Genomic DNA, 27,013 nt, shown 5'->3' with positions numbered 1-27,013 from the left:
ACATACAGGATATTCCTTTGAGGGCAATAAAATTTCACACCTACGCACATGAGGTTGGCCATGTGAGACCAAAATTCTGGGGAAGCAATTCTTCTCACCTCCCAATCCTACATTTCATTTAGGGGAAAAAATCTGAAAAATGTGCAATGTATGCAGCCTTTTAGTTATTTTTTAATTTAGATATTCTGTACCCTGCTGGAAACAATGCAGTGCCTGGCCTCTTCCTTCTGCTAACAATCAGAACTCTTCCATATAATGTCCCAAAATATACAGACACTAAGACTCAGTAATCATTTTTGTGGGTAAGGAAAAGTTGAACTATATAAACCTACACTATCAGAATCTGTAAAGTGGACCAGCTGGAGGACACAATTTCTGGAAGAAAAATACTTTATCACCAAAACTTTAAAGAAAATTTATAGCTTATTAAACTACTCAGAGAGCATTAACATTTACTGAGACTGACAGCAATTTTAAGAAAGAATATTACAAGTGCTGGCTATTTGAAAGGATCTTAGATATGTAGTTATGACTTCAAAATTTTTCATCATACTGCAATACAATAATTGACCAAATGAATTAAAAAATAAATATGCAAATATTACAAGTGCTGGCTATTTGAAAGGATCTTAGATATGTAGTTATGACTTCAAAATTTTTCATCATACTGCAATACAATAATTGACCAAATGAATTAAAAAATAAATATGCAAATATTCTGGGTAAGACAGCATGGAAGAACAAATAAGTTTCACAAACCTTAATAATATCAAGGCAACCATGTTCTTCAGCCAATACAGTTACAATATCATCTACACAGCCTTTGGAAAACAAACAGAACAAGAAAAAGTTAATTATTAATAGAATGATACCAATTAAAAAGAATATCAGATAAATGTCCACTCAAATAAAAAGCACTTAAATTTGGCGTTTTACTGATGCTGCCACATCACTTGAAAGTGAATTATGAAAATCAGAAATGAAAATTATTATAACCTATGCAGACAGAAGCCTAGGAAAGTTAAGTAGCACATCTAATCCAGAATGTCAGTCTCTGCCAAATAAAGTAAAACAGTCTTTCAACTTATAAATAAATAAATTAAAATAAACCCTTGGAACAGCTTAGGGGTACCTACATGAAATTTGAAGTAATTTTTGCCTCTGTTGCTCCTTGCAGATAATACTAGCAGAATTTTAGAACTTCTCGCCACTACTTTATTGAACAAATAGTTCCCAAGTCAGGACATGAATGCTTTTCAGTGGATAAACCAACAACTTGAATTCAGATTGAAGTGTATGGAGATGCCTTAGGAAGCCTTGTTACCAAATCCCCAAAACAGTCAGAATTTCAGCACTCAAGCACTAGCTGCTGAATGAAAAAGATATTTCTCCTGAGAGCAATTAATTTTAACAGTATTGCTGTTTGCTCTGCATAATGATAACTTACTGTTAAGTCTTCAAATTGCAAACTCATGCCTTTCCTCTTCCCATGGTTTATATATAAACACCACCAAAAATCAAGTTTTAAAATCTGCGAGGATAGTCCCACTTCCTGACTCATCTACATTAAGGCAAAATTCCACTTGTGCAGTGATGTTTTATAGTTTGAAGGTGAAACCAGAGACAAAAGCCTCAATTCACTAAAACACTTCTCATCTCTCTTTATTTCTGTCTTCCTATTTGAGTCCTGCTTCTCCCTGCTTGGCCATTACTACACAGGCACTGTGTAGGGGATAGTTTCCTTCAGTGTCATCAATTCCTAACTCATTTCAGAGACCTCCTGCAACACAAACCAACAAATAACCATGGAAACAACCATCATTCTTGAGGATGTTTTCTTGTCTTTAATTTTTCTTTAACAGTTTGCCCTTACTCTAATATACTGCCAGCTTTTCCCAAGTTTTTTCCCGGCATCCAGCTCCATACTTTCCCTAGAGAAGCAACACACTACAAATGCCTATTTAAATCTGTAAATGAAAGATGACAAAGGTAAAGTGCTTTAGGTCTGAGCATCATAAGCTTATTAGTCTATAAAGCTCTAATCATAGAGCTGCTTGGAATTTTGAAAAATTGATTTTGTGCTACTTACCTAACGTAAGTATAAACTTCAGTCTTTCTGCTATCTCCAAACTCTGAAATAATTTTCTCCCCTACAAAACAACAAAGTCAAATTACAATTGAATTTGAAAGAAATAGCTACTACATTAAAATATTTAGATAACATTATATCCCATCTTTATACAAAACCAGTGAAATAAGCTTCTACATATGAATTTTAGACACATCAAAACTATATCTAAGAGCAAAAAACCTTATTTACCCCAGCTATGGCAGACACAGTTTCACATCATGATATAGCAAAAATGTATCATTGATAACTTCTCTTAAATGGAACTGCCTTGCAGTCAAATTCTTGTGGCTCCACAGGTAACTATCCTTCATGGTTAGCAGATATACCAAGCATCCTACATACCAAAATACATCCTATTCCTTCAAAAACCAGTACTGTCCAGGTAGGAATGCTAGCATATCCTGATATTTGGGCTTGGGTGATGGGCAGGGTGTCATTAACCCCACATTCAAGAGCAATCAAGTTAATTAAACTATTCCCCCAGAGAATTTCAAGAGAATTATTCCCCCAGAGAAATTCAAGAGAATTATTCTTTTACATACCACACACAGCTCAAATAATATTATCCCAAGAGACCACAGATCTGATTTAGGGCCGGAAGGCAGAGGCTTCTCACACTGGGTGTGATCACTGGGTTTGCCTATTCCCTGTGCAATTACTTCAGGTGCCAGATATGATGGGTACCTAGAAAGATGCAGCAACATTAGATATTATCCTTCTGTCCAAAAGGTGTGACTTCTCATTACACAATCAGAGTAATTTGGCATTCTGACAAACTGGAACACTGCCTATTTTATTCAGTCAAAATCTAAACATTGCAGCTTCACTCCAGTGTAGTGTTTACTACAGAAAAGGTCAAATCCCAATCACTAGCTCTGTTTTGTGAAAGTAAACCTCAGCTTTCAAAGTGGTATATTTACATATCTTAGGGAAAACAGAGATTGAGTTTCAGCATTAGGATATTAAATAAGTGTGTCCTAGCCTCATACTTTGGCATAGTGGCAGTAGGTTTCCACTGATAGTGTGTTCCCATCAAATAACTTCTGAATTTGTAAAAAAGGTAACAAAAAGTGTTAAGGACATATATTACCTTCTACCAAATGATTTTAAAATAATATTATCACTTTTCTTTTTGTCAACACTTCAGTATAATACCTAAAAAGTATGCAATCATGTTTTGAAAGGAAACATCAGCTCAGTATTTAATTTGGAAACAGCATGACACCTCAAAAAACAAAAAAGCGACAAAAACCCCTCTGCAACAAAGCAGTCATTTTTAATACAGTATGATCACTTGAAAATAAATAATAAAATTACGAAGAGACATCATAAATAAATAATAAAATTATAAAGAAACCTTACATTGGTGGGCAACAGCGAAGCACTGATTGTTCACTTTCCTAAATTTGAAATTAGGAATCCAAGTCATAGTGAAGTATTAGTATCTGAAGCCAAATGTAGGGAATAAAGACTGACTGAATAAAGGGAATCACAGAGTTAGGCTAACATGCTGGCATGGTACCCATTCTCTATTTTTCATTCATCTCACCTAGCCAGATGACAACCTCTTTAGTGATATTATCAGAAGCTTCTGTATAAGGGGTGATCTAAACATAATTTATTTCGTGAAAAATCAAGTCTCTGATTTATCTTTATTGTGTAGCTAAATCCTTACCCTATAGGAAAATCAACATCAACACCCTGAGCAGTCATGTGGTAGAGCCCAAATTTAGCCAACTTCACGTGTCCCTGCAAAGGGAAAAATAAATTATCAAGAGCAGCAGAATCCAACACTGGAAGAATCTGTGTTAAATTTAAAAAGTTAAAAACAAAATTTAAAAATAATTTCAAACTGTATTAGCTGTCAGAGGACAGAAATCTATAAAAAACACCTTCATACATTTCTGCCTCATCTCTTATGCAGAAGTGCACGTCAAATTAAAGTGGTGTTTATTTGTAATGCTTTTACTTCTCAAGAGCATTGAGCAAATCACTTTGTTTGGAACACATCAAAACTTTTTAAGTTACAATATTATTTTCAGTAAATTAAAAAGGCTTAAATACTCCATTGAACATTTTTTCTGTTTCAAAACTGTTCAAAATCCTGTTTGACTCCTAGTACTCCCAAAAACATGCACAATATTCCCACAACTCTTCCATTTACCCAGCCTTGCTTCTGCAGATGCCCCATCAATTCATTCCCATCTTGTTCTCCTTAACAGTACCAATATGTATTTTAAACAGTTTTTCCAGGTAATTTCTTTTTATTTGTGAAGACAGAAAGCTAACACCAAAACAACAAAAAATTAGGCATAGAAGTTAAACTGAGGCCTTATTTCTGCTGAATATTGAATTACACTCAGCCAACCTCCAGATGGTGCAACAGAGAAGGCTACATCAGGAAGCTTTCAAAGGGCAGGGGAGAGCTTAGAAGTTTCTTGTCTCACAGCCATCTTCTGTTCTTTTCTTGATTTTAAGATACTCCTAAAATCCTAGAGTACCTTTGCCTGTTAGAGCATTATTATGATTTTCATTTGTTTACAAGCATATAAAAATATATGTATTCCTTATTTTTGGTGTTGCTTATTTTTGTCTCCTCCTTTCTTTGCCTTCCAAGGGGAGGATCTAGTTATTCTAGCAAAACTGAGTGAAAAAGGATTGATAGAGGAGTTATGCAGATAGTTCAAACTCTTTAGCTGTTGGTTCTGATGAAGAAACTGCTCTGAGGACAACAGCAGCTATTAATTTCTCTCAGCTTTTATGACCAGAAATTGTCTTCCTCTCTGCCAGCTTAATAGTCTGTGGACAGAACTGACAGATACTTAAATTTGAATAACTTAGCATGAACAAAAAAATATCTTGGTATCTTAAAAGGCAAGTATCATATTATCATGGAACACAAGAAATATTAGTGACAGCTAATTAACCATAAGAAGTATTCTTCTATTTCTTCTATTCAAATAGCTAGGAAGGCCTTTTAAGTAATCACTGATGACAAATAGACTTAGATTATCACTTTGAGAAGGGAGAAAGAATGGGGTTTGAGATAGAATAAAAAAATAAATTTGGCAATACATTTGAAACTTAGGAAATGGGGGGAGATTGTAGTTAAAAAAAAATAGACCAAACAGCTTTCCAGATCTGCAATTTTTTTCCCCAATGAAAGGATTGTGACTGTCTCCATCTATGACACAGCAGAGCACTTGTTAGCAGCAAAGAAACCCATAGATTTATTCCTGTAGCTGTACCTTTCGGTCCAAAAGAATATTGCAAGGGGAGAGTGCTCGGTGGACCATTCCATGCTTGTTCATATATTGCAAACCTTGCAAAACCTCATATGCTATGCATAAGATCCTTGAAGAACTGAAATAAACAAACAAACAAACCAACAACATGTTATAGTGAATGCTTTCCTTTTTAATCTGTTAAAATGTAGTGCTCCACAGCTATTCCAAACAAAAGCGAGACATTTACAATTCCAGAACAGTTTAAGGGATCAGCATTGAATATGGTGGGGTATGTTCAGTGCTATACACACATCTTCTCAAAATCCCACAACTATGTTTCTGCATCCTGAACTGGTCCTTAGGAGTGTAGAAGATGCCAACAAAGTGTAAAATACTCTCTTCAACAGAAACTCACCTAATCAGGAAATAAAAATCCCAACCCTCCCCTATTTTTATTTGTTCTTCTTAAGTCTCCTACTGATATTCAAAAAAAATTCACGTGAACAAAATATTTTCAAAACTCAGATAGTGACTAGAGTTTATTCAGAAGATGCAGAAAGGCCTAACTAGATTGTACCTATAGTCTTCAATCATCTCAAAATCTAAAACAAGAAGAGAAAAAAAGGCAGAAATCTGCATTTCAGCGCATTTTGTTTTACAACCTTGGGACTAACCACCTTACCACCTTTGTAGAGAAACACCAAAGCTTGCCATGCAAAACATTTTGCCATAACTATGTATTTTGACAAAAGTTACCATTTCCCCCATAGACTGACAGCCTTAAAGAGGAGTTTCTGTGAATAACTGATCAGGAATTTGTGCAGATCACCATAACAGGTTTCCAAAGTGCACTCTAAATAAGAACAAAAGGCACAGATCTCATGTCACCTAGAGAGATTCCATTTAACTTTCTACTCTTCTCATTCTGTCCACTCCATCTCAGCCATTTCAGGACTTTTTGGTAACTTTCCCTCTGCAGGCACTGGTTTACACAACATCCAGAAATCAAAGCATATTTACTTATAAAGACCTAACTTTACATTCCAATTCTCTTTTCTTTTAATTCCTTGTTAAAGCATAACATACAATAGCATTCTGGAGGACATTCACCAAATTCTCTTGCTCACTAAAAACTTGTGCAACAGCAAAATGAGGAGGAGTATTTATTTCAGACCAATGACTGTGACAAGCCAACTATCTGACGAAACATCACAAATAATTTATTTATTCAACTTCACAGCTGCTATTCATACCTGATGGAGTGACAAAAATTTGGTTTACAAGCGTAAATAGCTAGATATTGACAAAAGCCACACTTACAACAAATTCTGGAACCAGTGCAACACAGAAATACTGAAAAAAGCCATGACTAAGTTACCCTGCATGGAGCTATTCTCCAAATCCTCCCCTTTTTCTTAGAAGAGCTCTGTACTAATTCACAATCTTTGTGAATATATACTTTTAAGGTAAGTTTTAAGCACAAATGGTATCTATTCTAACATATGTCCCTACTGCTGTATCTTAGGTCATAGTATTTGAAAGTGATTCTCGAGGTCTTCGCAATTTGATCAAAACCTCATGGCTAATACCCACAAAACCAAAACAAAACCCTGCAATAATCTAGCTCCTCCCTCCCTAGCCCCTCCCACCCACAAGTTAAATACACCACAGCATCAGACTCTATTAGCTGTGTACCTTTCCTCTCAGTCATTCTTGGGCAGAATTATGAATGTGGTAAAAAAAATTCCCTTACAAGTCTTCAGCTTTCTTGTATATTTTTTTGCCTTCAATGCAAGTACTAGTTATAATGGTGGCAAACAGAATCCCCTCTCTCATTTTCTGCTAAGTTTTGCAAAACAAGACACAAAAAATAAATGATGGAGTATTTATGTTTCCACTAAGGAAACAATTGCATGTAAATAATTAGTACATCATGAGGTATTCTAGCCTAAACATTGTTTCTCTGTGTTAAAAAAGTAAAAGTAAATATAGAATATTAGAAAAAAAAGCAGAATTATTAATAAAAGTGAAATCTGGTGGCTGTTTGCTGAAGGCAGGCAGTGTGCTCTGCTGGCACCAGGGGGCCTCAGCCACCCATTTATTCTCCATGTTCTCTTGCAATTCAGTTAAAAAACACCCCAGAACTCAAGCAAATACATGAAAATACTGCTTTGGGATTCCTTGCTTTTTAAGATAAACCCTTCATGCCATTAAAATGATCAGGAACACACAAGTGGTAACTATTTTTCAATGTGCTTTCAATGCTCAGTGCTTTTGGACTCTTGATGCCATCCTGCTGGGCAGAAGTGTTGAGCCAAGTACCTCCCACTGGGCCTTCAGCAGAGAGAGACTTCTGTATACCAAGCTCTGCACTGTGCTGCTGCAGCTTGTGTAGCTCTTATTTGTTAGGGAAAATGCACTGTGTGGTTACAACCCATGAGATTTGCATTTAATTCCAAAGGGCCCGACAACTACGCTTACTGCCCTTATTGAGGCCAAGAGATTTGTCTCCTTTAAATTCCCCAAGGCCAAGTTCAGCAGATGTCCCCAGCCTCGCTGGAGATCACTACAAAGGCTGTCCCTTTGCCTCAGTGGGTCTCAGCTCTGTCCCAGTTTCTACAGCCATTGTGAGCACTGCAAGCATTGCATCAGCCTTCAGCAAATGCAGAAGGTACATTCAAAAGCCACTTCCAGGCTGCAGTGTAACCTGACTTTTTAAAAGCTCCTGTAAACAAAAAAAGAAAATGCTGTTCTAAATGAGAACACTTAGAAAAATCCAGTGTTGGTGGGAAGCTCTGAGCAGATTCAGAAACTTTTTTGCCAATTACCTGCCAGTCTGTTTTTCAATGGACTAGTTACTGCTGAACTACAATAAATGTAGCCCTGATTAACTACTGGGCCTCTTGATCTGCAGAGGTATCAGCACCCTCCTTTAGCAGGAGGTGTAGAAAAAAAAAAAACCCAACAGAAAAAGCACTAGAAACAACACAGGAGATGAAGTGGCCAAATATAAGTGTGGCAGGTTTGACACCAATCACACCATGGACCTAAGAAGGGCCATAATGCCATCTGTGTGGCATGGAGCAGCCTCTTCATCTCAGCAGCTGATGATTGTGGTTGTGACTTCATATTACAGTAAAACAAATCACTCTCCTGCTTAAGGCAATACTCTAGGATGCAGCAAGTAAAAGCAAAAGTGTGAGATGCACTGGAGCTGCCCAGCTCTTCCAAAAAGACTTGTTTTAAGGCTATTTTCCTCTCCACCAGCAAGAAAAGAAACAGAAATTTCTTTACAAAAGGAACACATGTTCAAGAAGCTGTCTGCATTTTAATATTCAGTCTGGATACCTAAAAATCTATTCAGCTGTAGTCTAGTTAGCTAGGCCTCTGAACAGGGGTTCTCCTCAACAGAAAGGATTGCACACAGGTATAAAATCAAGCTGGTTAAATTTAATGGTTTTCTTGGTTTGGAGAAGAACCAGCCATGAAAAGACGTCATTTTGTGTTCCTTCATATTAGAAATCATGAATTAAAAGACTGTAAGGATTAAAACCAATACCAGATTTGGGGCACATAACTTGAATGCATAGAAAAGGAAGCACTAAACAGAACTGTATTGCCCTCTCAGATCCATCTGTAAGTAGGACAAGGAAAAAAAGATCCCTACAAGTTGATATGAGCAAGTTCAGCCACCAGTACAAAACCCAGCATGGTTAAGAGAGGCATGTGCATGGCATTTGTGGGTGAAGAGAGAAGGGAAGTCGACTTAAAAACCCACAAAAAGGAGGATTTTTTTATTACCTCCAGAACTTGTCAGACCAAAAGCTATACCAGACAAATGACTAATTTCCACACTGTAATAGTACACAGGTGGCTGCATTGTGCCTTCACAAAAAATATGAACTTTTCCACTTAACAGCCAGCCTGATCTCCAGTCTATTGAATTCCTACTGTTAAGGACACAAAAACATTTTCTGGAAGTTTATTCAGGAATAATAAACCTAACCTGTCAGGAAACAGATGGTTTAGTAGAGTTTCAATCTCTTGTGGTTCTGAAAACCCACTGATGAAATCATCTGATTGCTTAGGAGACTGTTGTCACTTTTTGGATTCAGACAGGTTGGGAGGGGAAGAAAAGCTTCTTATTACACCCACTACACTCTCTGATCCAAACAAGAACAGCTTCTGGGCCAGGGTGAAAGGGAAAGTACTAGAAGAAGTTGGCATACCCAGAGTGTTACCTTTTTCAAAAGGATCAGATTTTAGCAGAGAAAGTGAGAAAGATGGATTATCAGGAACCAAGTGAAGACAATAAGCCCTGAAAACAATCAGAGGATTGGAGAGCGAAGAGTGAGCATACTCAGCCAGTAGAGACCCAGCAGTACCTGGGAAAAAACAACTGAGCAGAACTGCCCAAGCCATACATCAACATAAACACAAGAACAAACAAAAGAATTGCTTTGTTTAGAAACCAAAAGCTTTATGACAAAAACGTGGTATGCTGAATTCCTGCTAAAATAACCCCAACAATATTACCTATATATTATTCAGTTTAAGTGGCTATTTTTAAACTTATAGCTTGTGATTAATGGGAGTGGTAACGCAGCTGCTTGTAGAAATGGGAACTGGACTCCAAGATAGGCTACTCTAGGAACAAACAATTTATTGCAACTAATTATTTCCATTTTAGACAAAATTACTGGTCTTCCAAATCCTAAAAATAGTCCTATTAGCTCAGACCAAAAATTATTTCAGACTGCTATACTTTCTCCAAAAAAAACAAAAAGGCAGGCAGATGCCTAGGAGAAAGGGAATACAGAGCACGCACATATGAAATTTTCTTTGATATTTTCCTGGCTTCCAACTTCCTCTAATCCAAGATTTCTTCTGGGTGAAAGAAAAGTTTGCCTCCTAAGCATCACGTCTGGTAATATCATCTACTAGATCCTGTGGCATTCCACAGCCATCAAGAATTCTGTGGGTAAAATCTCCTTGCTGTTTTATCATTGCTCGACTCTGGAGCAGGAAAAGCAATTGTGGAAAAATGCATTTGACAGCCAGCAGCATGGTAGTTGCTGCACACACCACAGACTGCTGAAGGGAAAATAAAAACTGCTTCATGCATGACATATTGAATACTGAAGAACAAGAGGACTGCAGATCACACAGTTGGAGATCAGAGATGGGTGGGGTCAGGAGGCTTGACTTATTAAACTGTCTGACTGAAAGAATTCCAACATGAGAAAAGAAACAATGAAGAGATGAATTTCCAGCATTCATGTCAATATCATGGAAGTTACAGGTTCACACAAGTTTCTTTCCCTCCAGTTTAAAGGAAAATCAATGCCAATCCACACACAAATTCATTCCATTATCTTTAAGAGAAGTGCATTTATGCATTAATTGGAAATACATCTTCTCCATCTTGTTTCAGTGCTACAGTAAAATAGTTTAATATGAAAAGAGTAATTGGGTATCTCAAAAGAGCTTCCTGCCTTCTTACTGTGCCCTGTCCTACCTTCTAGACTACATCACCTCCCCTTTTGATGCAGAGGCAGCTTATTACAGTGTAGATAATCAGTACATAGTAATTGTGGTGGTTTTGCAATAATTAATTTTTGGTGAAGAATATGGGCATCAATCCCACTACCTCTCATAGGTGCACTGGCATCTGGCCAGCGTCAACCCATCACATTTATGTACCTGTACAGCAGGACAGGAGCAAAAATAGCAGGCTGGAGCAAAATGAAGGCAGGAGCAAAATCTTGAGGAAAGGAGAAAAAATTCTGGCTGTTTCAAATATATGTGTGGTATTTTTAACTGGTTATGGCCAGCTGTAATTTATGCTGGCCATAAATTTATAATTTCCTTTTATGCTTTTGTATCAGTCAACACAGAGCTTCCAACCCAGTCTTTAGAAGGAAGAAAGCTGTGCCTGGAAAGTACATTCAGTACTTAATAGATATTTTGAATAAGAATGTTTCATCAAGTGAAGTGAACAGAAGCCCTACCAGAATCTGAAAACAGGACTGGTATCAGAAGGCAAGCCTCCTCCTCATCTACTTAACTGCACAGAGTCCTGTAATTTTGTAGGTACTGGAGATGTGTATGTGGATTAGCACTAAGTCATGTTTATTCAGTGCAGTGGCAATTTAAGGAAAGAGGAAATCGATAACAAAAACTGGAACCAGAATCATTTTGACTTCTCTTAGGAAGGCAGAGCAAGACCAAACACAGTAAGAGTATGCTGATGATACCATGTTTCTGAGTTTCTCTTTCCTCAGACTTACAGTTCACAAGTACCTACACTGCAATGCATGCTTAAATAAGTCCTTTATTAAATCTGTGCACCTTGTTCTAACACTGTCACATTCCTATAAAAAGTACACTCTAAAGGAAGAGAACCTCAACAAGCAGGAGTCTTAAGAAGCTTTTAGCAGTGATAGACAGGAGTGAAAACATGGGTTCCTCTCCCAAAGCAGAGTGTCAGACAGGGTCTGCCCTGAGGAAGCACACCAGAGCAACACAAACCAGCAATGTCATCAATCACCATCCCTGAACTTGTGAAACTAATACACATTTGGAATCCAGGAAGGAGATTCATCACAAAAAATTGCGTCTGTTCAAAGTGAAAGGGAACCAGGTTGTGAACAGATGTAATGTTTCTGAACTCATAAAAGTGACAATATTTCAATACAAGCAAAACTATAAAACAAAGAAAATGACATTTGCAGTTAGTTCCATTACTGCCAACAATGTGGATAGACTGGTTAGAAGTGGTGTGGCCAAATGGTTCAGCAAAGGATAAAGTTTGGGTATAATCCCAGCTGAGACAATCACTATGTTGACCTCAAGAAAGCCATCTGACCTCCTTATTCCTCAATCAACCAGCTGGAAAACTGGATAAAAAGCAGAACTGGGTTGAAAACCAGATGTGCAGATAAATTGGGTCTTCCTGGGTAAATAAATTACAAAATACCCTATACAGAACATAAAGAGTTTGATGCAGGTGGGAATGGTTTATTTAGCACTTTATTATGTGTTTGATTAAAAAATGGCACTAGGGACCAAGATTGTAAACACTGCCAATTTACTTGGAAATGCATTCAACATTACCAGAATGAAATGAACTGGAAAGGAATGCAACAAACAGAGAATAAGACACACACACAAAAAAAGAATTTTATAGACAGAGTCCTCAGAAGTCTCTAACTCATTCACAAGGTTATTTCACACAGGATATCTTCAACAAGTTCATCGCTCACCTGAGGAAACTCAGAAAGCCCTTTCAATCCTTTTGTAAAGTTCTAAGCTGCAAGCCTGGCTTTAAAAGCAGCACAGATGATGTTACACTTTTATGATGGTCTCAACTTGTAACGTATGATAAAAGTCCGTGAAACAACAGATGAAGGCACAGATAAAGAACAATTTTATATACAATTTTATATGCAATTGTATTTATATGCTCTTTATATAAAGTTGAATACAACAATTGAATACAACAATTTTGTCAGACTGGTGATTTTTCAGATCATTATCACTTTGAATGCTTTAAGCCATAAACCAAAAATTTTCAAACATTGCACCTTAATTCCTTTTGTACATCCAGCATTCATCCCAAAAAAAGGGAGAGGAAATGAAAAAAGTAGTTTTGAAAAGTAGGTACACCTTCTAAAGCCATACTTTAATGAAACTTCTAGTGCCATCCTGTTTAACCCACAGAACAGGAAAGACAATCCACATTCCTAGTTTTGATCTTGCTCCTGATTAACTTCTAAAAAGTTTTTTTTGCATCTTAGCCTCAGCTGGTTCATATGTAAAATATGCAATAGTGATACTTTACACTGGACCAAAAAATGCAATGAAATAAATTATTTCAATCACTAGATACAAAAATTAGGTAAAGTACCTTTGATTTAAAACCCAATCAGACTCCACATTCTTACCACTGACTGTACACTCTGAGTAACATAATAGAACTAGGTGACAATAAAAGAACAAGACCTAAGAGGGAGGAAAAAACAAGACAATGAACTCAAAATATACAACAAAGAAGTAGTTTCAATAGCATTATATACATGTACCATATGTCACAAGGCCAAAATTTTATTGAAGGAAACAACACATCCCACATTCTCCTCTCCTTCTCCAAAAGGAGTGATGTCATAAAAAGTAGTAGACATAAGAACAACTGAAGTCAGATCTCCAAAAAGCTTTTGCTATCTTTTGGACTCCTCTGAACAAATGCATGCACCTTTAAAAAGCCACACATTGTGATTGATACTCCATCAATTCTCCGTGCTGCAAGTGAGGGCAAGGTATTGATCTGACATTTTATGATCATAGGAGTCCTTTCTCCCATTTGGGGTTATAATGTACAACTCAGTACAACTGCATATTTTATTTTATTTTTAAGGAAGACCCATATCTATGGCATAGAGAATAGTTTTACTTAACAGACAGCCATATCGACTGTCTCCTCCACACTGCAAGGGAAGTGATGGGTCCCTAACCTCATCATACAAGGAGATAGATTCCCTCATTCTTACTGTGGTGCCCTAGGTGGATCAGAAAAACCTGATCAATGAAAAATTTTAAAAGAAAAGCTGAAAATGAAGGGTAATTATTGATGCAGTTAACGTTGTTGCAGCTGTGTGGCAGTATAAACTGAACTGACAGCTCTAGAAATCATGACTAGCTATCAATAAACAGTGCTCTCCTTGCAGTCAGACAGGATTGGCTTTTTAAAATTAATTTCTGTTGGCATCTCTATGAGAGGATTAAGTATTATTAACAAGCCACTTCTCTCCCATTTAAAAAATTTTCAACAGAACTTTTAAAGCTATGATCAAATCTCGCAACACTGTACAGCTCTTCTGAAGCCAGGCACTCTATGTAAATTATATGTTGCAACAGTGTTACTTTAACAAATAACTTGGGCATAACATTTAAAGAAAAAAATCTAAATATCTAAGGTCAAAAGCCTACCTAGGTATGTTTTAGTGTTTAGCTCAAAAAATCTGGATCCCTGTATCAATGGTATAGACATTGTTAAAAAGTGAAACAGAACGGGAAGTTTCAAGAAGAACAGCCTGCAAATTCAAGTGATCAAAGAGACTTTACAGCTAGGCCAATAAGCAGTGGTGCTGCTAGGAATTTCACAGCTAACAACTGATCTTGCAAAAGCTGCTAGGAAGTACATCACTTTGATCTATAAACCAGTACACATCATCACAAGAGGCAGGAAACACCTATCTGGAGAGGTAACCATAAACTTACATGTAGACAAAGCAGATGCCTGTGACTATAAGTTAGGAATTTATCAATCACCATACAATTAATACTAAATTCTCTTCAAAGTGACAAGAGAAATGTGATCACCAAAGGGGGAAATAGGGAGGGCTGCTGTTGTATGTAGGAGGAAACCACACACCAAAATTTGCGAGACTAAAGGGCAAGAGAAGCAGAACCAACTATAAATATGCAGGACATACTCCCAAGTACATAGGAAGGATGACTAGCAAAACCAAAAATAAGCACTACTGGAAGTACAGGAAATCAGACTTTGCAGGGGCTGGACAGTGCTGATTACATAAAAATATCGGGCATTAGATAACAGTAGAAGAAAGACCAGTTCATGCTTTGCTTGAAGAGCTCTCAAGCTTCATCACCTCGACTTTTAAAAACCACCAAGGGCCACAGCTGCCACTGTTGACTGCACAGCACCAGTCCCATGGTACTGGATACTCACAGCTAATCTACAGTAAGTATCAGTTCTGTGTACAGAGTGATGAGTAACAATATGCACGAGCCAACCTTTAGTAAGATGTATATTGCTAATGAATGAATAAATGAAACCTTTAAACTACCCTGATCTGCTAGCCTTCTAAACACTCCCATCACAACAGCTCCAATGCCCTGGTACCTATTTAGTTACACACCCAAGAAGAGAATATCCATATGCACAGAAGAAACAAATCTCAAACCACAATGACGTTAGAGATGTTTGCAAGCATATCAATGCATCTAAATAAACCAGCTGTCTGATCCCTAATCAAAGACAAATGTTCCCTTGAAGACATTGCTCAGTAGTCCAAAAGCAAGAACTTGCATTTAAGAAAATGAAGTCCCTTTCTAGAAGGATGCACTATAAAGCAAGTCTAACAAGTGCTCACTCTTCCTTTTTGTTTTTCTTTCTAGAAGCAGGATGAAGTGTCAAACACTGCATTTTGTTAAAATAACCATATACTAACCACATCTTGTTCTCACAGTCTACAGCAATTTTGATGCTAAATACGACTATCATAAATCAACATTCGAATTAATAATGTGCTTTAAATCCCCTAAGATTTGCACAGTACAACTTTGACATTTGGGTTTTCAGCCATTAGCTCATAAGTACTAATTTGCTCATTAATGCAGAATGGAATTTTTACATGACCCCTACACAATTCATTGCAGAAATATCTTGCAGGATGAAGCTACCCTCCCACTGAGAATGGTGTTTTTTCTGTTGGAAACTCAACATTCTCTTTCACTAGAAACTGTAGACTCAAAAACTCTCCAGTACTTTTGTTCTTAATTAACTTAGCATAACTCATCCTCTGTTTAAGATCTTTAATACTGCTTTTAGCACAGAAATCTGTATGAAGTATCTACAAGAACTAAAGAAAAAGCACAGCTGAACAAAAGGTTCAAATAATCATACACTTTTTTCCCCATGCACAGACTTTATATTGTCATGGTCTAAGCCCAGCTAGAAATTAAGCACCACGCAGCCACTCACTCAACCTCCCTCTCTTCCCCTCACCTCAGTGGATTGGGAAGAAGAATCAAATTAAAACTTGTAGGTTGAAATTAGTGGCATAATTGACAATAAAGCAGAAAACAATAATAATGGTAAATGATAATAACATTGGTAATGAAATGGGAAAAACCAGTGATGCACAGTGCAATTGCTCACCAGCCACTGAGCAATGCCAGGCCCGCTTCCCAGACCCAGGCTGGCCTCCCTTGCAGGTAACTCCCCCAGCTGATGCTGCCCATGACGTGGTGTGGAACATCCCACTGCTCAGTTTGGGTCACCTCTCCCAGCTCTGCTCCCTCCCAGCTTCTTCTGTGTACCTCCTCACTGACAGAGCATGAGCCAAGGAAAAATGTCCTTGACTCAGGATAAACACAGCTCAGCAAAAACCCAAAACATCGGTGTTATCAACATCATTCTCATTCCAAATCCTAAACATGTACTGAACAGCTACTGAAAGGAAACTAACTCTACCCTAGTTGAAATCAGGACAATTACATACAGGTACAATACACATTTTAATAGCAAGAGGCAGACACTACCAATCTCAAGGAGTAGGATTCTTCACTTTTTTTTCCCTCTCGGAAGGCAAGATAAAAAACAAGCATGCACTCACTGTTATGTTTCACATATAAGGAGGAAACACTTATGTGTTCTGAAATGTCCTTGTGCTGCCATCAAACAGTGCAGCCAAATATGCAAGCAATTTGGTTCCATTCCTAAAAAGATCACTCAAACAAGATATCTCAAGCAACAATGTTCACCTCTAATGCCTCATGCAAGCTGCACCCCTTTTCCATTCCAAACAATTGTTTTCTTGTGAGAGTAAAGGCAATCACAGGAGACAACCTATGCTAAAAGGAATGCTACAGGAAGATTGGCAGTCAGGCTAAAATTTACAGAAATAAACCAGTGCTTCTACACAAAGAAAAGCATAATTGGACAATATATAAACAATTCCAGACTAGCAGATAATCTTTCATCATACCTATGCAAGTAAAGCATTATCAAGAAAGTAAAGAAAAAGTCTATGGACACTAAATGTCCAAACTACAGAACCTCACACATGCTTAGGGGAAAAAAACCCTTTAAGTTTGTTTAATAATGCTACTTAATTTTACTATTACATAATTTATCCTTGTCAAATTCAGCCTTATTGTGATATATGGATTTCTCATGTGAAATTCCAACACAGACTTGATTCAAAGTAGAATACACTCAGCCCATTAAAACTCTTTTCATATGCAGCTCTTCAAGTCAAATCATGTGAAACCTTCAGCCTTTTGATGACTTGCACCTGTTTTACAAACATTTTTGAAGAATGCCTGTCTACTCAGAAATTGTTTTCCTCCCCATCTAATAACTTCTGTACCACAGTCTCACTTCAAGTTTGCCAAAGCACACTAACAGCAATGATGGCATGAAGAACTCTAGTCCAATCAGTGAACAGACAACTGTTTAATGTAGCTAAATAAAATGTACTCATCCGAATCCATCAGATCATGTTTTCTCCAAACTAGTAAACAGCTGCAGACACAGTCTGCTTCCCATCAAATGTTCCATGTATAACAAACTATACCTTGTATCTGATGGTTCACTAGTAATTTTTCAATACCATGACTTTCAAAACATATGACAACTATATTTTATTGAAGAAAGGAATGGACTTAGACTGTCCAAGCCACAAATGGAAGACCAATCCAGAAACTGTACTGTAGGTGCCAAAAGTCTGCTGAATGTCAGAATTTTCTGGCATTTTTATTGTTATGAATACAAGTGCAGACCAACTTCTTCAAAGAAGAAACACACTTGAAGCATGACAGAAAAGGAAATGCTCACAACTCCTTTTATAACAGCACAGGAGCAGAGAAAACAACTCCTTTAACACTGTCTGGAAAAGGTATCTCAAAGGAGTAGTTGGAAATGTGTTTAAAAGACGGAGAACCTTAAAGATAATTGTACATCCTACATTCTGGTCTTTGGTAGCAACACTAACAACTAGCAACTTGGAAAAACTAAAATTTTGATTGCCACTTTAGTGAGACTGTTAAAGTATAAAACATCTACCCACCATGATTTTTTGTGACTTATTTTCAATTCATTCACAAGAAAAAAATCCTTGCATGCACAGAAAGACAGAGGAAACCAGCTAGACTGAGACACATTTTCAAATCTCTGAACAGCAATAAACCATTGTGAGCTTAAATCAGGTATTTACTATTTTTGTGAGACTGTACATAAATTCCTAGCCTTTAAAACATTTAACTGACTCCTGAACATACTTCAGAAAGTGATTTTGCACTAGTGTGACTGTTATAAACTGAAATTAAGTGCATCCTTTCAGTGAGCACAACAACAAACACGATACTAAACTGAGAATATGCAAACCGGAAACAATGACCTGGACTACAATCTCTCTCAGGGAAGACAGTGGGCAGCAGTCTGGTGAAAAATGGGATATCAATGCCTAAAATTCTTATCCTATACCATTGACTAAAATTCTAATCCTACCCTTATCATACCCTCCTATCCATGGTTGCAGCCTGAATTTCCTGTGGCACACAACTCCAAAAAAGCTCCCCTGCTGTTACTGTGATGTCCAGTGGAAGCACAGTAAAGAAAGTTTGGATTAATGCCACTTTTAGAAGCATTAACTGCAGTTACTATGTTCACTTGTCTGTCCTCTGAAAAAAGAATACCAAAACACTAGAGAGCTGTAATAAATTCCTTTCAGTACCTGCTTCCCTGTGGTAGGAATTGTGAAAAGCTGATACTCATTTCCTCCCTTTGAGAGTTCCCGATTTTTACCTGATAAGAGTTCTTATGGCAGAAGGGAAAATTTACCTGATAAGAGTTCTTATAGCTTATTCCAGGATCCCAAATATGCAACACTGAAAGCAGAAAATCATCTGGCCATAAATTACCAAACACTTACTTGCATCAATCTCTGAAAATGAAGTTGAGCATGTCAAATTTGAGGACAATGACAAACAATCTCTGCAATTCCTGGGGACTGCTGACCCAGTACTGTTAGGTAATGAATGAATGAATTCTTGAATATGTGCCAACTCCAATTTCTAGCAAATGTCTGATGATATGCTCAGTAAAATTACTTTCTTCAGTGTGACAGAACATAGCAGCAAACACTTGAAGATGTAATTTCCAGTATTTGGCCCCTACATGCAGCTGATTTATTAGAATTAGAAAACCTGGAGAAAGTCTGAAGAAAACAGAAGAAAGAACATAGCTACATTTCTTTTTTAAAAATGTAATTAATATATTGAGGAACGTATGCTACACTTGATGCATGACTTCAGCAAAGATTAACTGCAAATAACTATCAAACAGCTGTAGAGCCTGTTTTCCAAAATGTATAGAAAGATAGACTGTCCATAATGTAATGTCTTGAATTTCAGCACTAACATAATAGAAGATTTCCTGCTGACTTTACATCAGCTTGTAGTACAGGTGCAAAGGACTTAGGTTACTGGCAAGCATAAGGAAAATTAATCTAGAAACCAGAGGAGCAGTTTCTCACATTCCATAAACAGTTTAAAAAATTAATTGCAATAGCACACGCATCAGCTCTGGATGCGCAGCCAGCTATGCTATCACTGACCAATGTAATCAGAATTCATAAAAAAGCCAAATATTTCCTCCAAAGGTAATTGATATAGACATATCTCATAACCAATAAGTGGGAATTGGTCCTCCCAACTTATTTCTGGAAGTTTCTAGGTCTCCATAGGAATAAAAAATTCTGGTATCATTAAAAAAATAAAAGGAAAAGGAAAACATCAGTCATGCAAGAAATACCATTTGAAGTGAACATAATTTATCCTTTAGATACTACTGCAAAAACTGTAATTCACAGTAGATGAAACATTAAAGTCTCTAAAAACTGTGGATATACATATAGGCTATATTGCAGCCCTTATCCTCAAGTGTTACAACATCCAGAAGAAATCCCAACAGACTCATTAAAAGAAAGATCTGATAGTAGAACAATTTACTACAACAAAAACTCTCTCAAGACAAAGGGAAAAAATTATAGCCAGGCTTTGTGCAGCTACTTTTAACAGAGCCACAGCCCAAAGAGCTGAGGTAACATCACAAACTAAGGAAGTAACTTAGTTCAGCACACCAAAACCTGAAGTTGCATACCTTACCAAACTACCTAAAAAGATCTAAAAAATCCTTCTGGAGACCACAAAAGACATGCTAGTATAAAAGGGCAAAATAGATGTGCTTATAGAGCACATCTGCTATCTGAGGAAATTTTGTCACAGAATCTACCTAAGTATACTGCATCAAGCAACTAAAAGCAAATGAAAACAGCTACAGGGAAGCTTTTTCCAAAACAGTCCAGAAGGAAGCAGGCAGTCTGGGCTGCTTCTCATCCGACACCAAGACACACATGCTCAAAGAAGAACAGTGTGAGATCTGAATTTAAAAAGAATGAAAGGAGCTTCTGATGCTTTAACTGTTTTGGAACTCGGCACAATAGGAACCTGATGCAAAACTTTGTGAAGAACTATAACATATATCACACATGAAAAACCCTTTAGACCAATACCTCTTTATCTAAGAAAAAAGGGAAGCTGTATTTCCCTAACATTCCTCAAGCTACAGCCCTCTGCAACACACACTGTCATACAAGACCAAGTTCACAAAATGCTAACACAAACACAGGGCATATTATCTGACATCTTCTTCACTTTCTAGATGATAAATTAATAGATTTCTACAAATGAAAAACACACACACAAAAATTCTATCTGTTCTAGTGAAAGCTGTATTTCATCACCTAGCAGACTTAACCTTCACATTAATTCTTAGAAAGTTCCATATCCTGTCATAGGTCTCATTTTATTTTTAAAAGGAAACACCAGAACTACATTATTTTCTGAGCTGCAAAGTATTTCTTTCAATTGTAAGCAAGTTCCCCGCTCCCCATAACAACATTTCACAGAGATGAGTACTCCCACTTTGGGCGCATATTTTTTATCTGCTAAACAACGTCTGTAGGTTAAACTTTACCAGAGTAAAATTTATCTAAACCAGTAAAGTTAAAAGATGGTCCAGGATTTTGCCTGATGATATGTGAAATAGTGATGAGTGGATTTTAGTTAGCTTGACACCTCACCTGACAGGCTTCCTTTCTCGTAGCAAATCTTCCAGACTCTTCTCACAGTGTTCAGCTGCCACAACCAGTCTCTCTAATTTGAAAAAAAAAAAAAGTATAAGAGGTCTGGAATCCAAATTAAACTCTGAGAGTTTAAGAGACTTCTTGTTGTACCTGTTTGGCAGATGTTGAAGCATTTTGACTTACATTGTATAGAAAATTACACGTAAATAAATGTTACAAGACGTACAGCTTATGGATAACTCCACTATTTTTTGTTTATGAGATACAGAAGATTATCTTCCCAGTTTCCTCATGCAAAGCACTGTCAATCCAACCATCCATGCATTGAGTAATCTCCTAACAAAAATGTTGAGATTGCCACCTACAATGCTAGCATAGATTTTTTTAAAAGTTTAATTTTACAAAAAAAAAATCTATTTGAATGGTTTTGGTTTTTTTTTAATATTCCCCCTTTGAAAGCCTTTAGTGGAGGAATTTATACATCTAATTTATTTTTGCATTGTTTTCCTAGTCTGCTCTCACATTTCTCTGCAAGAGTAGAAACTGACATTTGCAAGCAGAACTCCACAAACATGAAATCATTAGGCATAGAACTGACACATGGAAAGTTCTGCCCGTATCAAAATGATAAAATTTGCTCCCAAATTTCCCATATTATATCAAAATTCTTAGCTGCTATTCTAACCATTGTTAAAGCAGAACACTCTCGACTTCATGGTTAGACATTTTATTTACTATCCTTCAAGTTACTTCAACTATAAGAATGAATTTTTTCCTTCATTTTTATACATACACATAAATCTTCATGTCCTTTACTCTTTGTAATCAAAAAGGCCATGTTTTACTATTTTTTATTTATGAAATGTTGTGTTAGTTAATACTTCCTAACCTTTCATCCCAAATAATATTGTAAGAAAATCCCAGGTTTTGCTTCAAGAAGTACTAATAAATACAAATGAAAATTATTACATTTTTTAGACCTCCTGACTTCATAAGTGAAAAATTACATGTTTGAGGGCAAAGGAAAACACATAAAGAACTCCCTGACCCACAGAATACTTCAGTACCTGGAGTTGGCAATATCCTAATTTTGTAAGAACCTGAAACAATCCATCATACTGCATTCTAAAAAGAAGAAAGATGACTTGCCCTACTTTATGAGAGCCTGTAGATAATCAAATACATACAATGCACTTTTGTATGAGAACAGTGTTGATTTAAAAGTTAAGGGTGGCAATGACTTAAATTGTCACAGGTGTTGCAGCCTTTTTATGGAAATTAGGTGCTGTAGTCCTGCTGAGCTTGCAACAGAATATCGTAGAGCAGAAAGAAACAACAGAAGTTTTATTTGAGCTAACAATAAGTGTGACAACAAGTACTGAAAAAAACATTTCAAACCTGTACTAGAATAAAGTAACCCCTAGTGGGAGAAATCTTACAGAAATCAAAAGGTAATAATACAGGAAGTTTGCAGCCAGGTCATGAGATGACAACACCAGCTGCAATCAGATGAAAATGTTCACAACATCAAAAATACATCTATTTCCATATTCCACACAAAGACATGGCAGAGCAATTCAGGTCAGGAATTTCAGTGAGGTATAAAAAGAAAGAAGTTCTTGCCTTTTATCTGTTAGCATAACACAAAAAGACTGGACAGACAACTAATCTCTCCTTTGAGTCTACAGAGAAGAAGCAAAAGAGCCAATACCACCAATCATAGTAAAGGAATTCAGGAATTTTGAGACTGAAAACTGGTAACTTGCTGGTGCTATGAAGGCAGTATTCTGCTCAGTCACCTTAAAATATAGTCACCAAAAAAACCCCAACCGCATAATCGTAATCATACAAAAACTTGCTTGTTTAACAGATACTCACCATGTTTACCTCTGGTAATGTCAACGTACTGGCAAAGTCTGGGATGGGTGATTGTTTTCAGGATTTGAAATCTGCCCAGAATTTTTATGGAGTTCGGTGTTAGAGGGAGGCCATTACTTCCACAGACATCATGTGGCAGAGCTGAGGCAAAGAAGGTGGAGGCACCCATCACAGTGTCCTTTAAAGGAAACATCTTTTTCACACAATCTTAAGCCCTTCAGAGCAATTCTTGTTCCTTAAACAGAGAACATAGAGTAAAAATTTATCAGCAAAAGACACAGACTCCGGTTACTAGTTGTTCACAAAATAACGCAATTAAGAAGGTTTATTTTCCCTCAGGAAGTCACACAGGAGAAACAGAAAACTTAAAAATATGGTGTCTCAAAATTTTTCTTTCTCTAAGGGGACAATCTTGTTCAAAGCACAAAATTCCCAATAAAAAATACATAAATTTATTTGTGAATCCCAACTGACAGCAACTCCATACAGGTTGCACAAAGATCCTTATACACTAAACACATTTACCAGGTCTATGCAAATGGATCTTAGGAAAGATACCTTCTGTTTTAACCAATGCAGTCCAACTTAGGATTCTAAAACAAACATAAAAGAATGATCTCACTTGTGAGTTTTTTTTCCCTGAAGAAACATAGACATGAGATATGTACTTTTACATTCTGATAAATATCAAAATAAATCATATTGAATATGAATGTACAGTGTTAAGGAATCAAACCTAAAAAAAGCAAGGAAAATCCAAAACAGCTTTGACCACTGGAATATTTATATTAGTATTTGTATTAAAAGTCTTATTTATAAAGATACAATACTTTCCTATCTCATGAATATTTCATAATTTTTTGCAGATGATTTATTTTAGGATGTGAACAATGCACATTACAGTCAGATTTTTCCACTGGAAAGACATCAATTGGACAGAGTGCAAGCACAAAGATTTACTGGCATGCAGCAGGTTCCAATTGGAAACCCATAAGTGTGTATTTATAAGAAGAACCCCCATTCCTGTAAAAACATCTGCCAAATAAACTATTCAAAATCAGAAAGAAAATATATATTAAACACTTAGAAAAAATAGCTTAGTTTACAGATTCAATTACAATCTTGCTTGGCACAATGATCCTCTAATAGAGGATTGCTCTAAAATAGAAGAAAAGCAAGTTATTATAATTAGAGTGGAGGGGAGGGGGAGTAAGATTATGCCTAGCAGCAAGATGCATTATGTCTCGAAGAAGGTAAATATGTAGTGTACAATACATCTACTGAGGTAAAATGTTCTCATTTTTACTGTAGAAAAATACTGTCAGATAATACTTCCCTTATATATTGTACCTGCATTCAGCTGACACTTAGAAAGGATTTTTAATAAAAAGAATTGTTAAATCCCATCAATTCAATAACCATTTAAAATGATTAAACTTTCCTTGCACATCAGATCATTTGGCTTACAAGGAGGAATTACAGCACCTGGAACCCGTTCAATTAAGGAACTGCACACTCATCACTTGCCCCCTTTGGTTGGGAACCAGATGGGCAAAAAGCAAGATACGAGATAAGCAAACAACTCTTCCTGTCACCCACCTAAAGGAATCAATAAAGAATTTTAACAGGTATGGAATAAATTCTCTTCCTACAGAGTTAATTACAGGGAAACCATGAAAGCAATGAAAAAGGTTTTCTATTATATCAGCAGCCAGTTCTGGCAATTGTTAACCTCACAGTCAAACTCTGATCACGCCTTAATTCTCAACTTACACAAATTCCAGAGACTGAGTTGAAAAATAAAATGAGTAACCCCAAACTTAAGCCTTCCACCACCTTTTAGAAAGGGACACATATTACAGCTTAAATGAAAGGGTTTGTTTTTTAACAAATTTTTTTTCAGTCTTAACATTTCTCTAGTAACTTACTGACATTTCTTAATTCAAAAAGAATGGTTATAGATATTTTAACAGGTCATCTGAAAAAAGCTCTTCTCTGACTAATTTTAAATTGAGGGGGTTTGTTTGTTTGTTTTTGGTTTCTTTTCTCACTCCACATCAAAGTCTGGCAGAACTAAAAACACAGGAGAGTGCAACACATTGTCCCTACTGCAATGCACAAAACTCTACACCTCCAACTCACTTTTACTGTATAGAAAAGACACATACTGCAATAATTTTATGATTTGAAGGAATTAATTATATTCTGCAGAACCTCCCTGTCACTTTGAAATAAAAACAGGAAGAAAAGAAGAAAGGTTTGTTATTTTAAACTGACACCAGAACCAGTTAACACAAATTCAATTTTGGGATTGAATTCTGGAAATTCAATTCTGATAATCCAAAACAGCAAGGATGGAAGAGGAAGTGAAGATTTGTCTTATTAGTGTAATCTAAAATTACTAAGTCACTGTTTCCAAAGCACCATTTATTCCATGTATAAGAGACAGTCTGTCACATCTGTGAAACGTGCCTGGCATAAAGATGAGAAGTCCAGGAGTGGATTTGTTGCATCTCACCTCTAAACAACCTTCCCCAGCTCCCCACCTTCATTCAAATCCCCCTTAGAAACCTTTATAGTACACAAAAGCACTCACCAACATTCTCAGCAAAATCAGAAAAAAAAAAGACCTTTAGAAATTCCTGTTCAATATTCAGATTAGCACTATTGTAAAAATTTTGCAGTAGGTATCTTTTTGATGTTCAAAAATGAGAAATAAAATACAAAGTGGAACTCCACCTATTGAGCAATTTATTTCCTCCTCCAGATATCTATTGCTCTCAGAGAACAAGTGTTTTTTCTTCAGAAGTCAGCCTTTTCTAGAACCATCATTTCCAACTTCTTCACTGCATTTCCACTTCTTCAGTGCTAAGGTGATTGAGTTAAGGGACACTAAGAACTTTGCCCTTAGGGAAAAAAAAGTCAAAACATAATAAATCTGATTCTCAGAAGCAAATATTGCACATACAAAGAGACCAACCTGAATGAGTCCTTGCAGTGAAACACACCTATAAATTCCTAAAGCATCCACATGCAGAAATCATGGCAAGTAGCCCCATTAGGAACTTGAAATGCCTGCTGACTGAAATGCCTCCTGAGTACTCAGGTGTAAATATTCCTTACCTTATGAAGGCAGCTTTTCTGAGTTAAAATATAATTACACTGCTATTAAATTATTTTTAAAGCAATTGAGAGCAATTTCAGGAGAGCAGGTACCCTAAACATCCTATACTTAACAGTTTTCCATTAAATCATGGTATATCAAACAAAGTGGGCCATTTCACAGGAAGAAATTCTTCCACAAAATAACTTTGCTCTGAAGTCTTAAAATATTCCTGCTACAACTACAGGATATTATTAATTTGATATTATTATTGTTAATATTCTTATATTATTAATATAAGAATTATTATTATTTTGATAATTTTATTATCAAATTAATAAATATTATTTTGATAAAATAACTAAAATAGAATATACAACTCTAACTAGAGTCACTTCTTCACAAAAAACCCTGAAACTGAGTGATTTCACAAAGTTTATTAAAATGCAGAATAGGCATCGAAGAAAAGTTGAATTCTGCTACATCAGTATCATAATGAGGACCTAAAATCGGCTTTGTCACCGTTTCATTTATTCGACACACACGTCTGTTCAGGAACTAAACCTGGCACAGAGAAATCGCTTTTACCCGGTTCTCTAAAGGACTCAGAGAAATGCTGGGGACCCTGATCCCCCCTGCGCTGCTACACCTGGGCAGAGACCCCTGGGGAAGGGGAGGGGATGGGGGAAGGGGGTGGGAATAGGAAAGGGGAAGGAGAAAG

General features: G+C 36.6%; 1 protein-coding gene across 2 annotated transcripts in view; it reads right to left on the bottom strand.

The window, feature by feature from the left end:
- TBCK (TBC1 domain containing kinase) overlaps positions 1-27,013 on the bottom strand; it is an 88,304-nt gene that overhangs the window by 61,068 nt on the left and 223 nt on the right. The window contains exons 1-8 of one of the 2 annotated variants that reach the window (XM_066548146.1): positions 25,929-26,033; positions 23,190-23,424; positions 21,309-21,381; positions 5,380-5,494; positions 3,807-3,880; positions 2,674-2,815; positions 2,090-2,150; positions 760-821 (exon numbers count right to left, since the gene is read on the bottom strand). In XM_066548146.1, the coding sequence (XP_066404243.1) occupies positions 760-821; positions 2,090-2,150; positions 2,674-2,815; positions 3,807-3,880; positions 5,380-5,494; positions 21,309-21,381; positions 23,190-23,382 (720 nt within the window). In that variant the 5' untranslated portion in view covers positions 23,383-23,424; positions 25,929-26,033. Of the gene's footprint in view, positions 1-759; positions 822-2,089; positions 2,151-2,673; positions 2,816-3,806; positions 3,881-5,379; positions 5,495-21,308; positions 21,382-23,189; positions 23,425-25,928; positions 26,034-27,013 lie in introns of those variants that run through there. The other variant, XM_066548145.1, reaches the window with a different exon arrangement.

Source organism: Molothrus aeneus, chromosome 4 (assembly GCF_037042795.1).
Source record: "Molothrus aeneus isolate 106 chromosome 4, BPBGC_Maene_1.0, whole genome shotgun sequence".
Taxonomy (NCBI): Eukaryota; Metazoa; Chordata; class Aves; order Passeriformes; family Icteridae; genus Molothrus; species Molothrus aeneus.
This window is presented reverse-complemented; position numbering and strand designations above follow the sequence as displayed.